The 14337-nt window shown below is 46.8% G+C and overlaps 1 protein-coding gene across 2 annotated transcripts; it reads left to right on the forward strand.

The window, feature by feature from the left end:
* The first annotated feature begins 2791 nt into the window (after positions 1–2791).
* Positions 2792–12817, forward strand: PSMC4 (proteasome 26S subunit, ATPase 4). 2 transcript variants are annotated; one of them, XM_036894676.2, is made up of 11 exons: positions 2792–2940; positions 3861–3959; positions 4083–4269; positions 6003–6149; positions 6234–6343; positions 6446–6539; positions 11513–11680; positions 11767–11843; positions 11974–12142; positions 12354–12409; positions 12585–12817. In XM_036894676.2, the coding sequence occupies exons 1-11, from the start codon at positions 2905–2907 to the stop codon at positions 12696–12698; spliced, it is 1257 nt and encodes a 418-aa protein (XP_036750571.1). In that variant the 5' UTR covers positions 2792–2904; the 3' UTR covers positions 12699–12817. The 2 variants fall into 2 exon arrangements, with proteins under 2 accessions (XP_036750571.1, XP_036750570.1); XM_036894675.1 differs by lacking the exon at positions 2792–2940 and adding an exon at positions 3464–3559.
* The last annotated feature ends 1520 nt before the right edge of the window (positions 12818–14337 follow it).

A 14337-nucleotide genomic window follows, 5' to 3' on the forward strand; every position in this document is an offset into this window, starting at 1 on the left:
AATCTGGCAACAATGGCCCACATTCTGGCATAGCTATCATGGCTGGAGTTAAGTATCAGCCACTCTCTGTAGATGTGGAATAGGTTCTCTGCCAATCCAGCTGTGTTTACTTACTAGTCTGCTGGCTCATGTATGCACTCAGTCTAACCCAGGTCTCTAAAGACTTTTTCTAGATCTGGGAACATCCTCACTCAAAACAAGAGCTGCTCAGGAGTTCTGTTAGAAGGCAGTGTAGTGAAGGCAGTGGGATAAAGAAAACTCCAGGCTTGAATCACGACAGGTGGATTTTAGTCAACTGGACTGGACTGGGCCCTAGTTTGCCCATCTGTTAAATGACCTAGATGGGTGGTTTTTAACTGGGAAATGGGTGGGAAGATCATAATGATAGGGTGCAGATAAAGGTGAATCTGGCTTGAAAAAACCATCCTAAGTGATTCAATGTCCTCCTTGAAAATGACTGGCTTACCTGGTTCAACAAATCTGAAAATCCAAATGATAACTGTCACAGGATGTTAATAGCTCAGGTACTGGATTTTAATGCCAGCTCTATCATTTATTTTCTGTGTGATCTTGGGCAAGTGACTTCACCTCGAGCCTGGTTTCTCATGTAGGACCTGGTAAAGTAGGAAGTAAGCCATTTCCACTTCAAATCCCACTTTAGTATGAGATTAAATTAGATGATATGTATAAAGCATTTAAGATTCCTTGGTACTAGGTAAGAACTCTGTATAAATGTTGGTTGCTTTTACTACCTACTTCTTAAGGTTGTTGTGAGGATTAAATGAGATAATATGGTAAAGTTCTTAGTAAATAACCAGGTGCATTGTCAGTGTTTTTGAAATGGTTAATGATTATTATCCATAATAATTCTAAAGGGATACATTGATTTATCATTGTCAAAGGTGGTGATTTGACTGGACTTGGAGGAACAAAGGCAAAATTCTCACATAGGCTTGAGTCTTAAGTCTGGAAACTGGGAGGATAAGGACAAGAGGCAAGGAAGTAGAAGATGGATTCCATTTTAAGTGAGATATTCAAAGACCCAAGTAGAAATATGGGATATCTTTTGGGTGTTAGGGCAAGATTTGGAAGACAGAACCAAGAGTTATCAATGCAGAGAAAAAAGGAAGGATTTGTTGTTATTGTTTTCCTTCTTTTTTTGTGGAAATAAAACTGGGACCTTCAACAAGGAAGGGAGGTTAACCAGATCTCATTAATCTTTGGGTTCCCCTAGCATAGGGCTGGCACTGAGCAGGAGCCACTAACACTCTTTGTGACTTAGTAGAAGCGACTTTCCCTTGTCTGAGCCTCAGTTTCCTCATCTGTAAAATAAGGAACAGTAAATCTATCTCTGATGGTGTTGTAAGGATTCAGAGATCATGGTTTGGAAATGGCCTGGTTAAAAGTAAACGCACAAATGGTGTCTGATGTGACAACCCACAACACATCCACTAGAACAGAAAAAAAAATGTTTCAGACAGGCAATGTCAAGTGTAGGTACAACTTGAGGGACTGTCAGTTAGTATAGTATGTAAGGTAGTGACAGTGTCTATTAAAGCTAAACACCTACCTGCCCTTGATCAGCAATTCCATTCTTGAGACTATTCCTGTGTTTATCAAAGAAATGTACCAGAATATTTATAGCACCAGTATAGTCCCAAATTGGAAAATATCCATTTCTAGGCATATTCACACAATAGAAACCATACAGAAATAACAATTAAAGAACTATTCCTACGTGCAATATGCATCTCACAAACATAAATGTAAAGTAAAACAAGCCAAATATACAGCACACACTATGAGTCCATAGAGTTCAAAACGGACAAAAATAATCCAAGCTGTTAGAAAGCAGGTAGTTGACAACTTTCAGGGGATGGGGGTGGCAGAGAGCATGTTCAGGGCTTCTGGTGGCTGCTAATGTTTAGTTTCTTGATCTAAGTACTGGTTATATGGGCGTATTCCCTTTGTGCAAATTCATTTAACTGTATGGTAATGATCCGTACTCTTCTCTGTTATTTATACTTCATTAAAAAGTTTCAAGAACTAGCAGTGTTTCCCTGGGACCAGAAGTATAGGCTTTGGCAGCAGACAGATCTGAGGCCCCATGCCCTGGCCCCTCTGACTGGCAAGTGGTTTCATGGCTCTTAGCCTGTTTCTTTCTCTGTAAAAGGGGGAACATAATGTCTGTTGATTCAATGAGTCAATACACGTACGACTTAAGCACAGGGCCTGGCATAGGTCTGCAGGGGCCCTGCATGACCCAACTCCTGGCACCGCTGCCTCGTTTTCTCCAGCCCTGATGGTTGAGTTCTACTTGATTAGCTTTAACCATAATGCGGGATTGGTACTCCTCATCCCGGGGTGCAGCCCGGTACGCGTGTCACTCTTAGGGGCAGCCTGGGCCTTCCTGCTTCCGTGCGGTGACAATCCTCGGTCGCAGGCCACGTGGAGACCTCCTAAAAAACCCCTTCTGCGAAACCCAGCCTAAGGCATCTCCAGCCCAGCCACTAAAAGAGAGAAGAGCACTTGGCCACCACTCTCCCTGACAGATTTGCGACACATTGCTCAAATGAAAACGAAGTGGGCAGCGACGCCTACAGACGAGAAACTCCGCGCTCGAAATGCCGCACGGAATCTTGCCACCCCGCGCTACTGCGCAAGCGCTCCTTCCCGGGCCAGCCCGCGCGCCCGCGCGTTACCGAGAGCGCATGCGCAAATCTTGGGGGCGGAGCCCAGGACGAGGGCCTCCTTCCTCTCAGTCCTGCTGGGCCCATCCAGCCCGCTCTCGGCAATGTCTTCAACTACGTTTCCCAGAAACCACTCAGGCCCTGGCCTTCCGGTAGCGTCAGCGGAAGCGGTGACCGCATATGGCTGAGCCACACACAGGTTGTCTTGGTCACTATGGAGGAGATAGGCATCCTGGTGGAGAAAGCTCAGGTCTGGTGGGGCCGGGCTCGCGGGGAGGGTTGGGGGTGGGCGGCGACCTGCGTGGGGAGCTTAGTGACAGCGGGGGGTCTCTGCCTGGGTCTGGGTGATTTGAGAGGCCTCGGTGTGGAGCTTTGTGCCATCCCGAGGCCTGGCTGTGTGGCTGTGATGTTAAGACGGCAGTAAGCCTGGGAAAGCGAGGCTGCGGGAGTGAGTGACGTTAGAGGTTCTTTGGCACTGAATGATTTCGAGGTCTAGCTGGAAGTGCTCAGTGACATTGGTGGCCTGGAGGGGCTGGGGATGAGTCGGGTTGTGAGCGATGTATGGGATTTGGCTGTGGGGCCTAATGTCTGAGGCTGGGCTGGGGAGCTGACTGATGTTCGGGGCTTGGTTGGTGTTGGGGGCGCTAAGTGGTATGTGTGCTCTGGTCAAGTTATGTTTGGGGCCTACTGGGTAGCTGGATGACATTAGGGCCTAATGTGAGTTGGGGTTCTGTGACATGAGGGATATTTTTGGGGAAAGTTAGGTAATGTTAGGACTGTTTGAAGGCATGGTGACCTTAACAGCTGGTATGAGAGAGCCCTGTGACATCAGGAACCTGTTGAGGGCGTTTGAAGGGCGTTGGGGTCTGGTAAGATGATGTGACTTTTAGGCCTTAGTTGGGAGTTGGGCGACATTGGGAACATGTTACAAGTGGCGTATGATAACAAAAGATCTTTTAGGGGGCTAGTTGATATAAGGGGCCTGTTAGGGGCTGGGTGACATCATGAGCCTCTTAAGAGGGCTGAGTGGTTTCTGGGGTCTGTTTAGAGGGACTGAATGATGTCAGAAATCTCTTGGCTGAGTGATTCATGGTGAAGTGTAGAAGGGGCTCTAGATTCTTTCATGAGGGGACCCTTTTCTTCTAACTTGAATTTCTTCCCTTGGTGTAGGATGAGATCCCAGCATTGTCTGTGTCACGGCCCCAGACTGGCCTGTCCTTCCTGGGACCTGAACCTGAGGACCTGGAGGACCTGTACAGCCGCTACAAGGTACATTCAACCCCAGTTTGGACCCTGCACTGACCCAGCATCCCATACTCCCCCTACCTTCCACCACTCCCTGGCTCAGCAAAGGCTGGAGCCATCTCCTACCTGTCATCTTTCTGGTCACAGAAGTTACAGCAAGAGCTAGAGTTCCTGGAGGTGCAGGAGGAGTACATCAAGGATGAGCAAAAGAACCTGAAGAAGGAATTCCTCCATGCCCAGGAGGAGGTGAAGCGAATCCAGAGCATCCCACTAGTCATTGGGCAGTTTCTGGAGGCTGTGGATCAGAATACAGCCATCGTGGGCTCCACCACAGGTGTGTGGTGGGTGGGTGGGTAGCAGGCACCTCATCTGTTCATTCAACAACTGTTAACTGTTTCCTGCCATGTGCCAGGAGTTGTGCTAGGGTCTCATAACTGCAAACAAGACAAGACAATATGTGTTTTTCAAAGTAGTTTGACTCTGATGCAAAAGTAGACATATATTTTACATTTTCTCTATACAGTCACATATATTTTTTCTCTTCCCTTTTGTATGTATATATATACATATATATATATGTATATACATACATGTAGACACACGCAGTAAATACATACTAAAAGTCTCACCAAATGATACTTAGCCTTACTGTGTGTGACATACTCTGATGTTTTCCATTCTGTTATAGTCTATTTTGTTTTGACCAGTGTTTAGGCTCTGAGCCTCTAAATTGATTTCATCACTACTCCTGAGTGGGGACCTGCAATTTGAAACCATCAGTGAAGTGTTAAGAGATGGGGCTCCAGTAGCACTTAGTTATGGTAGCTGCTGTCATTAACATGGGCCCAGGCCCTGCCCTCATGATGGTCATTGTCTCTGCATTTATCTGTCTTTTCCTTCTTCTGGTCTCTACTCCTTTAGACCAAGCCGTGTTCTTATAAAGGTGGAGAAATGCATAACTGGACCTGGAATTGGACTGATGGGCTGGTAGTGAAGTAGAGAAGGGAGGGAGATACCCAGAATGAAGCCTGTATCTTTGACCTGTAGAACTTAGTGGGACAGTGAGGCTATCCCTGAGATGGCAACATGGACAGAAGAGTAGGTTTAGAGGGGAACAGTGAGGGTAGTCTGAGGACATCACAGGAAGGGGTCTAGGAAGCTGCTAGACTGCCAGGTCTGAAGGTCAGAAGAAAGGCTGAGACTGGAAAGAGATGTGCATCACCACTAGAGGTGGAGGTGGACCGGAGAGGTGAGACTGGAGACTGGATGAACAGGGAAGAGTCTGGTAGGAGACCTAGTGGGAGAGGACTGGGCTGAATCTGGGCAGGGTCCATGGGGAGGAGAAGAGAGATTGGCTGGAGAGACATTCAGGAGGCTGGATGGAAGGAAGGTCACAGTGACAGAGGGCTGTGGAGAGAAGGGGAGAAAGGTCCAGGATGAGGCTTGGGGCTCTGGCTGGTGACTAGGGACCATGGCCCTCCCTGAGATGGAGACCCAGGAGCAGCATCACAATTTGGGGGAAGATATGAGAACACTTTGGGTCACAGTGAGTGAGAGATGCTCACTGTGTTAGGGAACCCACACTGTTAAAACCCATGGTGCTCAAGGGTCAGCTGTAGTTGTAGGGGAGCCAGGCAACAAACCCAGGCAGTCTAGCCCAGAAAACACACCACTAAACCGGTATCTTTTACTGTTCCCTAGCCTACATGTATTAAGATTTTAAGATGTGCCAAGCCCTGTCCTTGGGCTTTACAAACAGTAAAACTGTTTGTATGTGAGAGATGTTCCCCTGGGAACACCCAGGGGAAGGCATTCTAGGAGGCTGCTGGTCACCTAGGCCTGGAGCTCAGGAGAGTCAGGGCTATAGGTAGACAAGTTGTTATTTTGTGTATATCTGGGGCATGGACTGGAGGAGGCAAGACTAGAGGCTGAGAGAGCCAATCAGGGTGTGAGTGAGGGATACTGGTGACCTGGAGGGTGCAACTGTGAGGTCAGAGGGAGGGGGTACAGTTTGGAAGTTCTGGCACTTCTCATTTTCTCTGCCTCTCTTTCATCCCCTTCCCAAAGGCTCCAACTACTACGTGCGCATCCTGAGCACCATTGATCGGGAGCTGCTCAAGCCCAATGCCTCGGTGGCTCTGCACAAGCACAGCAATGCCCTGGTGGATGTGCTGCCTCCTGAGGCCGACAGCAGCATCATGATGCTCACCTCAGGTGAGGGGGTGGTGCCCAGAGCTGGGGAAACCTGATTGGACCCTGCGGGCCAGGCTGGGAGCCCCAGCTCTGCTCTCTCACCAGATCAGAAGCCAGACGTGATGTACGCAGACATTGGGGGCATGGACATCCAGAAGCAGGAGGTGCGGGAAGCTGTGGAGCTCCCACTTACACACTTTGAGCTCTACAAGCAGGTGAGAAGCTGGAGGCAGCAGGGAAGGGAGAAACCCCACTGGGTCTCGAGTTGGTGACAGGTACCTCTGCCTTATTCTTCTTTATCCACCCCTTTGTTTCAGATCGGCATCGACCCTCCCCGAGGCGTCCTCATGTATGGCCCACCTGGCTGTGGGAAGACCATGTTGGCAAAAGCTGTGGCTCATCACACGACAGGTAAGCCACTTGGCCCCTCCCTCCAGCTCTGACCCTCTGGGCTCTTCTTACCTTGTTCCCTGCTCTCTTATCCTCCCTAGGAAGTGACACGGCTTAGTGGTTAAGAACATGGGCTCTGATTGGGGAGCCCCTGTGTGCCTCTTACTGGCTATACAGTCCTGGGGAGGCAACTTCATCTCCTCCTGCCTCAATTTCCTGATCTCATAGAAGGCTTACTTCACAGTGTGATTGTGAGAGATGAATGAAATAATGTAGCATTTTTCCTATGGTGGGTTATGACCCATTAGTAATTGTAAATTCATGAGTTGCAACCAGCTTTCAAACAATGAAACGGAACAGAAAATGTCAGAGTCCCACTTAGTAAGAGCTCATATGGTTTTGTGAAACTTGCTGCATACACATGAATGCTTGTGGTTGTTTATAAATGTATTTCTTATTGTAGGTTTCAGGCAAAAATGTCTGAAAGTCACTGTTTTACTGTTTGTAAAGCCCAAGGACAGGGCTTGGCACATCTTAAAATCTTAATACATGTAGGCTAGGGAACAGTAAAAGATACTGGTTTAGTGGTGTGTTTTCTGGGCTAGACTGCCTGGGTTTGTTGCCTGGCTCCCCTACAACTACAGCTGACCCTTGAGCACCATGGGTTTTAACAGTGTGGGTTCCCTAATGTGCAGATTTTTTTCAATAAACATATTGGAAAAATTATTGGAGATTTGTAACAATTTGAGAAAACTCAACCTAGAAATATTGGGGGGATAAAGGTATGTCATGAATGCATAAAATAGATACTAGTTTATCATTCACTATCATAAAGTCAATAATAGGCTCTTAGTAGTTTTGGGGAAATCAAAAGTTTTATGTGGATTTTGACTGCTCATGGGTGTTGGTGCCCCCAGCCCCTGCATTGTTCAAGGGTCAACTGTACTTACTTAAGTTAGTACTACATAAGTAAGTTAGTTTATGTAACTACTCAGCAAGTTATACTCTCTGTGAGTCTGTTTCCTATTTTTCTGGGTTACTCAGAGGATTGAATTGATAAAAGCTTCTAGAACCATACCTGGCATGTAATAAGTAGACAATAAATGTTAGCCATTGTCATGATCATTCATTTGTTTAACAGTTCATTGGACTTTTCTCCAAGTCCTTGTGCTGGGATACAGTGATGAATCAGATATGTCCCCTGCTTTGGAGAATCTCCCAGTGTGCCTGGGGAAAAAGAAAAATAAACACTTAGAACTCAATCAGTTAATATTTATTGAGCACCTAATAATATGTGCCAAGCTGTGTTCTAGGTGCGGCAGATAAGGTAGTGAACAGAACATCTCCATTCCTCATGGAGGTGATGTCAGTTGGAGGAGCACTTGAACACATGAGTGAATAGATTATGTGTCACTGGTGCTAAGTGCATGACAGAGAACTAAGCAGGGCAAAGGGATAAAGAATAATAAGAGCTGCAGTTTATACGCCAGGACTGGGGGATGGGCAGGGAAGATTTTTCTGAAGTGATATTTACATGAAGACCTAAAAGACTTGAGGGAGTAAGTCACATGAATGTCTAGGGTAGGGAGTTTGAAAGGGTATCTCGCTGCAACCCTCCTTACTCAGAATGACTCAGGGCCCACGCAAGAGATTTTATTATCTGAAAGAGAGAGTGGCTGCCCCAGAGGGAGGGGGTGGAGAGAGAGGGGGAGAGAGAGAGAGAGAGAGCAGAAAGAGCAAGAAGACAGAAACAGAGACAAAGAGACAGAGAGAGAAAGCAGTAGCGTAGTGCAAGCATTGTCCCTTTTATTGTAGCAGATCCGCTCATCCTGTTGCCTTGGGAGAGAGTCCAGATGTTTAGAGATAGAGTAAACCCAAGCAAGCCCCAGCATAATTCTCACTGGCTTATGTGTTTAAGACCATAGAGTAAATAGAAGATAAATTACTATATTCTTACAGAGTTTATCAGGCTGAGGGATTATTTTGTGCAGAGGCCTTGAGGCAGGGGTGTACTCAGTGCTCCAGGAATGGGAGGAAGACCCCTGCAGCTGAAGCCAAGTGAGCAAGAGGGCTCATGGTTGGAGTGAAGGTGGGGACAGTCTGCAGAGTAGCAAATGCTCCAGGGAAGGAAGGAGGGTAGTGGGATTGCTCTAAAGGGAGGGCGTATCAGTCCATTCTGTCAGTGCCTCTCAGGTGGGGGTTCCTAGAGGAAGGTCTGGGGTGGGAAGGCCCTCTTTTAGTGAGTTATGGGTAGTTCATGATTCAACTCCATGAAGGCAGAGGCCTCATGCATGTATTCTTTTATGTTTCCGGCACCTACCCAGTAACTAGACTGTGGTAGGTGCCCAGAAAATGTTTGTTGAATGGCTGGCTAAAGGAGAGGCTGTGCTTGGCTGGTCCAACATGTGAAGCTGAAGAGATCAGAAAGGGCACAAATGTAAATAGTTTTAGTGCTAATCTCAGAGATTTTGCATGTTGTCTAAAAACAGGGTAATTTTAGACAGGGTTCAACAGAGATATAATGCAAGCCACATATATAATTAACATTTTTAAGTACCCATATTTTAAAAAATAAGTTAAAACAAATAGTGAATTTAATATATTTTATTTAACCAATATACTCAAAACACTGACTTTATCATGTAGCAGATACAAAATTGGGAGATTTTTTTCCTATTATTTTTTTGTTTTAGTAAAATATGTGTAACATGAAATTCACCATTACTAACCAATTGTAAGTCTGGGGAAAGGAAATCCCGGGGCAAAATACTTCTAAAAACCGAAATCAGTCAAAGGGAGAAATAAAGTTTAAAATCCGTTCATTGCTCACAAACTGCAGTCCCGGGCCATCTCTCTTTCCTGCTGCAGCAGAAGCAAACCGGCCCTCCCCTCACCTCTCAGGTACAGATAAGCCCTCCGTTGCCCAGGTAATTACCCATTGATATGGAGATGAACTTCTCTCCGCCCCTGAGGAATGATGCAAATTCACTAAAGCCGTACTTCTTTACAGCTCTGAATGCCTACTGATATGCAGATATACTAAAGCCAGGCAAGATATTCTGGAAATAATACAATTTTACCCACACCAATTTTTAAGGGTATAACTCAGTGGCAGTAAGTACATTCACAATGTTGTGCAGCCACCACCACTGTCCACCCCCGGAACTTGTTCATTATCCTGAACTGAAACTCCGTACCCTGTTCCCCTTCCCTCCACCGTCCTGGTAACCTCTATTCTACTTTTAATTTCGATGAATTTGCCTATTCTCAGTACCTCATATAAGCAGATGAGTAATACAGTGTTTGTCTTTTTGTGTCTGGCTTATTTCACTGAGGATAATATCTTCAGGGCACATCCATGTTGTCGCAGGTGTCAGGATTTAGTTCCTTTCTATGGTTCCACTGTATGTAAATACTACATTTTATTTTCTGATGAACACTTGACTGAGATATTTTATACTGTCTTGAACTGAGTCCTTTGGTAGCTGGTGTGTATTTCACATTGACAGCACATCTCATTTTGGGCCAGCCACATTTCAGTTGCTCCAAATCAGAGCCAGTGGCCAGCGGATCAGAGACGTGTTCTGAGCAGATTGGCTTTTTGAAAGATTCTTCTTGCAGCTGGAGGTGAATAGCGCGGAGGACAAACCTGAAAGCCAATTAAAGATCTTTGTAGTGATCTTACAGAGACAGATAATGGTAGCCTGGGGTGGAGGCCTTGGGAATGGATTGGAGAGAGAAGGTAGAATCAAGGGGTAGAAGTGACAGGATTTACTTACTGACTAGATGTGGTTGACAAGAGGGAGGAGTCAGGAGCAACTCCCAGTTTCTGACTTGGGCAACCAGGTTATTGGACCTTCATAGGATTGGGGAACAATGGATTGGTGTAAGGGGAAGGTGGATTCAGTGTGGGACATGCTGTGTCTCAGTGACCAGGGAACCTTCACTGAAACATAGTATGAGAGATTGGGAGGACAGGGAAGGCGATGTGGGACAGGGGACTGCAGTGACTGAGTGAGAGAGGCAGAGAGGCCAGGGTCAGATAAGGGAATTTCGGAGATTGGGGTTTCACATGTAACAGTTGGCACATGCAGAGCAGACAAGGAAAGGTGTGGCCAAAGCAAAATAGTCAGGATGTGGTTAGAGCAGGGCAAGTCAGAAACCCTGAGGTGTGGATGTTGAGCGAGCCCCAGGTGATGCCGGTACCGGGGAGGAGGGACACTTTGAGGCGGGTGTGAAGTCCATATCTTAGGGTGTTAGGGCAGGACTGCACCTTGCACAACTGCTAGCTTATGATAAACCACAGGGTCTGCATGGTGAACTGAGTCTCTGCTATTGGAGGTGGCTGGAAGGAGGGCCCTGGAGGTCACTGTGTAACACAAAGCCACATCCAGCCATTAACAATCAAGTTAAATTATAAAACAAGTTTAAAAGGAGAGGGCCAGAACAAACTGTCTTCGATACCATTACCACTTGTTGATTATGTCAGAATTTGTGCCTATGGTCCCTGACTCTTGCATGATATTCAAAAGTGGGTCCTTACATCAAATGGAACTTGGAGCTCTTGGTGAAGCAATACAGTGCCTTAATGCATGACTTGTTACTGATTTTTTTCCAGCACTCAAGAAATCCAGATTTTTTTTTTTGGATCGTAAATTCCATGACCATCTCTAGCTCTCCAAACAGGCATGTTGGAGCACAGACACCTTTGGTTTTTTTAATATCCTGATTTTTAAATGTTGGGCCAAAAAAAACGACATAGTGTACAGGCAGGATTCATGATTTGGGATGCTAGTTAGCTGTGGGGTGCAAGCAGATGGTTGACTGTCCCAGCTGGATTGGGTCCAGCCTGGACATGAGAGAATGACCTGGCTACTTGGAGTGGGCGTCCAAGAAAGGCATGTCCTCAGGGAATTCAGTTTCAGTTGAAGCAGGCTGAACCGTAACCCTGTGGGAGGCCCATCCTTATCTAACCCTTGTCGTCCTGCCATCAGCTGCGTTTATCCGGGTCGTGGGGTCGGAGTTTGTACAGAAGTACCTGGGTGAGGGCCCTCGAATGGTCCGAGATGTGTTCCGCCTGGCCAAGGAGAACGCACCTGCCATCATCTTCATAGATGAGATCGATGCCATTGCCACCAAGAGATTTGATGCCCAGACAGGGGGTGAGTGATGCCCAAACAGGGCCTGGGGCCTTGGGCAGGCTTGCCATACTGGATGTCTTGTACTGACTGTGTTGTACACATGTCAGCTGACAGAGAAGTTCAAAGAATCCTGCTAGAGCTGCTCAATCAAATGGATGGATTTGACCAGAATGTCAATGTCAAGGTTCGGGGTTTGTGATGGGGAGGTGTACTGTGGGAATCAGGGAAAGGAGGCTGGCATGTGAGGGAGGCAGGTATGATGGGAAGGAGGGTGTAGTGGGGATAGGGGTCTGAGCTAGCCTTCCGAATGCCAGGTGATTATGGCCACGAACCGAGCAGACACCCTGGATCCTGCCCTGCTGCGGCCAGGACGTCTTGACCGTAAAATTGAATTTCCACTCCCTGACCGCCGCCAGAAGAGATTGATTTTTTCCACTATTACCAGCAAGATGAATCTCTCAGAGGAGGTTGACTTGGAAGATTGTATCCTGCTTTAGAAGTGAGGGAAGGTTCTTGGTTGGGAATGAGGATTGGATCTTCATCTCCACCTCTACTGTGACCACAACCTCCACTATGCAGGTAGGAGACCAAGGCCCCAGAGAGGGTGGTGAAAAAGACAGCCCCAGGCTGACTTCCAGCTCCAGGCACTCACCCCATCATGCAGGGAGTGGTTTCCTTAACTCACCCACTGCAGATGTCGCCAGACCAGACAAGATTTCAGGAGCTGATATCAACTCCATCTGTCAGGAGGTAGGTGCCGGTCTCTCTCTGCATCTGGCCTGGGGTGTATATATAAAGACTTCTCCTCTCTGAGACCACAGCTACGATCCTTCTTTGCCTGCCTGGGGTGTGGGCCCAGCTTTCTGTTCCTTTGCCATCAGTGGGGAGCACAGGGAATAGATTTTAACTCATGTCCTTCCTTCAGAGTGGAATGTTGGCTGTCCGTGAGAACCGCTATATTGTTCTGGCCAAGGACTTCGAGAAAGCATACAAGACGGTCATCAAGAAGGATGAGCAGGAGCATGAATTTTACAAGTGACCTCTCTCTCCACACCACAGGGTCCAGGGACTTCTTTCACTTCCCTGACCTCTGTCCCAAAACCTAATTCTCTTACCTTTACCCAGGATTGGTGTATTCAATAAATACACAAGATTGAATCTGTTTAATTTATTCTTAGAAGTTCAACTCCTTTGGAGTATCTGGGCCTTAAATAGGATCCCCTGTGTCCCTCCTGCCCTCCTGACAGATGAGTGGGTAGGGTATATGGCCCAGGTTACAGCTTGAGAGGGAAGCAAAGAATCTGTTCCAAATGTCTTCATAAATTTGGGGAAATGAATGGAAAATGAGCCTCAGACTGCAGCCCTTTATGGCGAATTAAAGCCCCTGTTCCTCTCCCAACCCCCATTTCCGGTAGAAGGCCAATTGAGTGTGGTGATTCCTGTGTTCCTCACACTCAGAGGATCAGGGATAGATGGCCGTGCAGAGTCCTCCAGAGCAGGGATAAGTAGGCTGGGAGGAAGGTTTGAATGCCTTGGTTGTGGGAATGTCTTTGGCTCTTTTTGTCTCGTTGGGCCACAGACACATTTGGCTGGACCAATTCCCACCCTCTTTTGAGGTCTTTGTTCACTTGTCTTTCCTGGGCAGCCTTTCCTGATAACCCACGTTGGGAAGGAACCCTTCCCCTGTACTCCCCTGGCACATGCACATGATTTGCTTGGCATTTTTTACAGCCCCTTAGACTTTCTCATGTGCTTGTCTGTTCCCTCCTCCAAACTGGAACCTCTGTAGTCAGGGATTGTAGCTTGACCACAGTTCAAATCCCAGTGCCTACACATGGTACATACTCAGTTAGTACTTGAACAAATATATGAATGTCACTGTATATTTGGGAGTGGGATGGGAAGGAGGTACAAGGAAAAATAGTTGGCAATCACATTTTTGAAGGGATGGGTGATTCCTCCATAGATAAGCATGGCAGGTTGAACAGAGAAGTTAACTTTTCTTCCCTCCTGGGACCTCAAAATGAGAGTAAAATGTAAATTCATAAGGACATAGAGGAAGACAGAGGAGATGGCAGCAACACAGTTTTGGAAAGACAGATAACCTGTTCACTGATGCAGCACACCTGAGGAAGCATGGACTTGAACTAAAGGGAGGCCCCAGAGACAAAATCAGGTCACTTAATGAAGGTGAGGGCAGGAAACAGGAAGACTACCGGAAAGGCCATATAAAAATTAGAATTAATACCTCGAGTATGAGTAGAACCTGGCGAGCAGTAAACAAGCTATTGCAACTCCAGGCCCCTGACCCTTCTCCAGCGTGGCACAGACCACAGGTTTACTTTTGAAAGTTGGGCCAGCTGTCTGGGCGGGCAGGCCTAGAGCATGGACAAGAGGGGTGCCATGCTGAAGACGGGGATGAAATGAGCACCCTGGGCAGGCAACTGAAGGATTCCTTCTGAGGAAACTGGCAGCATAAGAGGTGAGAGGAAAATGGGTTGTTAAGCTACCTAAAGCCCTAAACTGATGAGTTTATATAATTTGGAAACATGGAAGTAAATTTCAAAAGAAACAAAAGAGTGGAAAGTAGAGCCTCTTGGGAGTAGGGAAATATGAGGCAGGGGACTATGGGAATGCTTTTTGTTTTATACACTTCATATAATACTTGACCCTAAGAC

This window comes from Manis pentadactyla, chromosome 15 (assembly GCF_030020395.1).
Source record: "Manis pentadactyla isolate mManPen7 chromosome 15, mManPen7.hap1, whole genome shotgun sequence".
Lineage (NCBI taxonomy): Eukaryota > Metazoa > Chordata > Mammalia > Pholidota > Manidae > Manis > Manis pentadactyla.

What these genes read in the sequence shown, in the direction of transcription:
- PSMC4 (XM_036894675.1), top strand. Translation starts at nt 3,479, where the DNA reads ATGGTGACCTTAACAGCTGGTATGAGAGAGCCCTGTGACATCAGGAAC. An exon ending in ACCTGTACAGCCGCTACAAG is followed by an intron (nt 3,960 to 4,082) that starts GTACATTCAACC and finishes TTCTGGTCACAG; the next exon opens with AAGTTACAGCAAGAGCTAGA. An exon ending in ATTTGATGCCCAGACAGGGG is followed by an intron (nt 11,681 to 11,766) that starts GTGAGTGATGCC and finishes TACACATGTCAG; the next exon opens with CTGACAGAGAAGTTCAAAGA.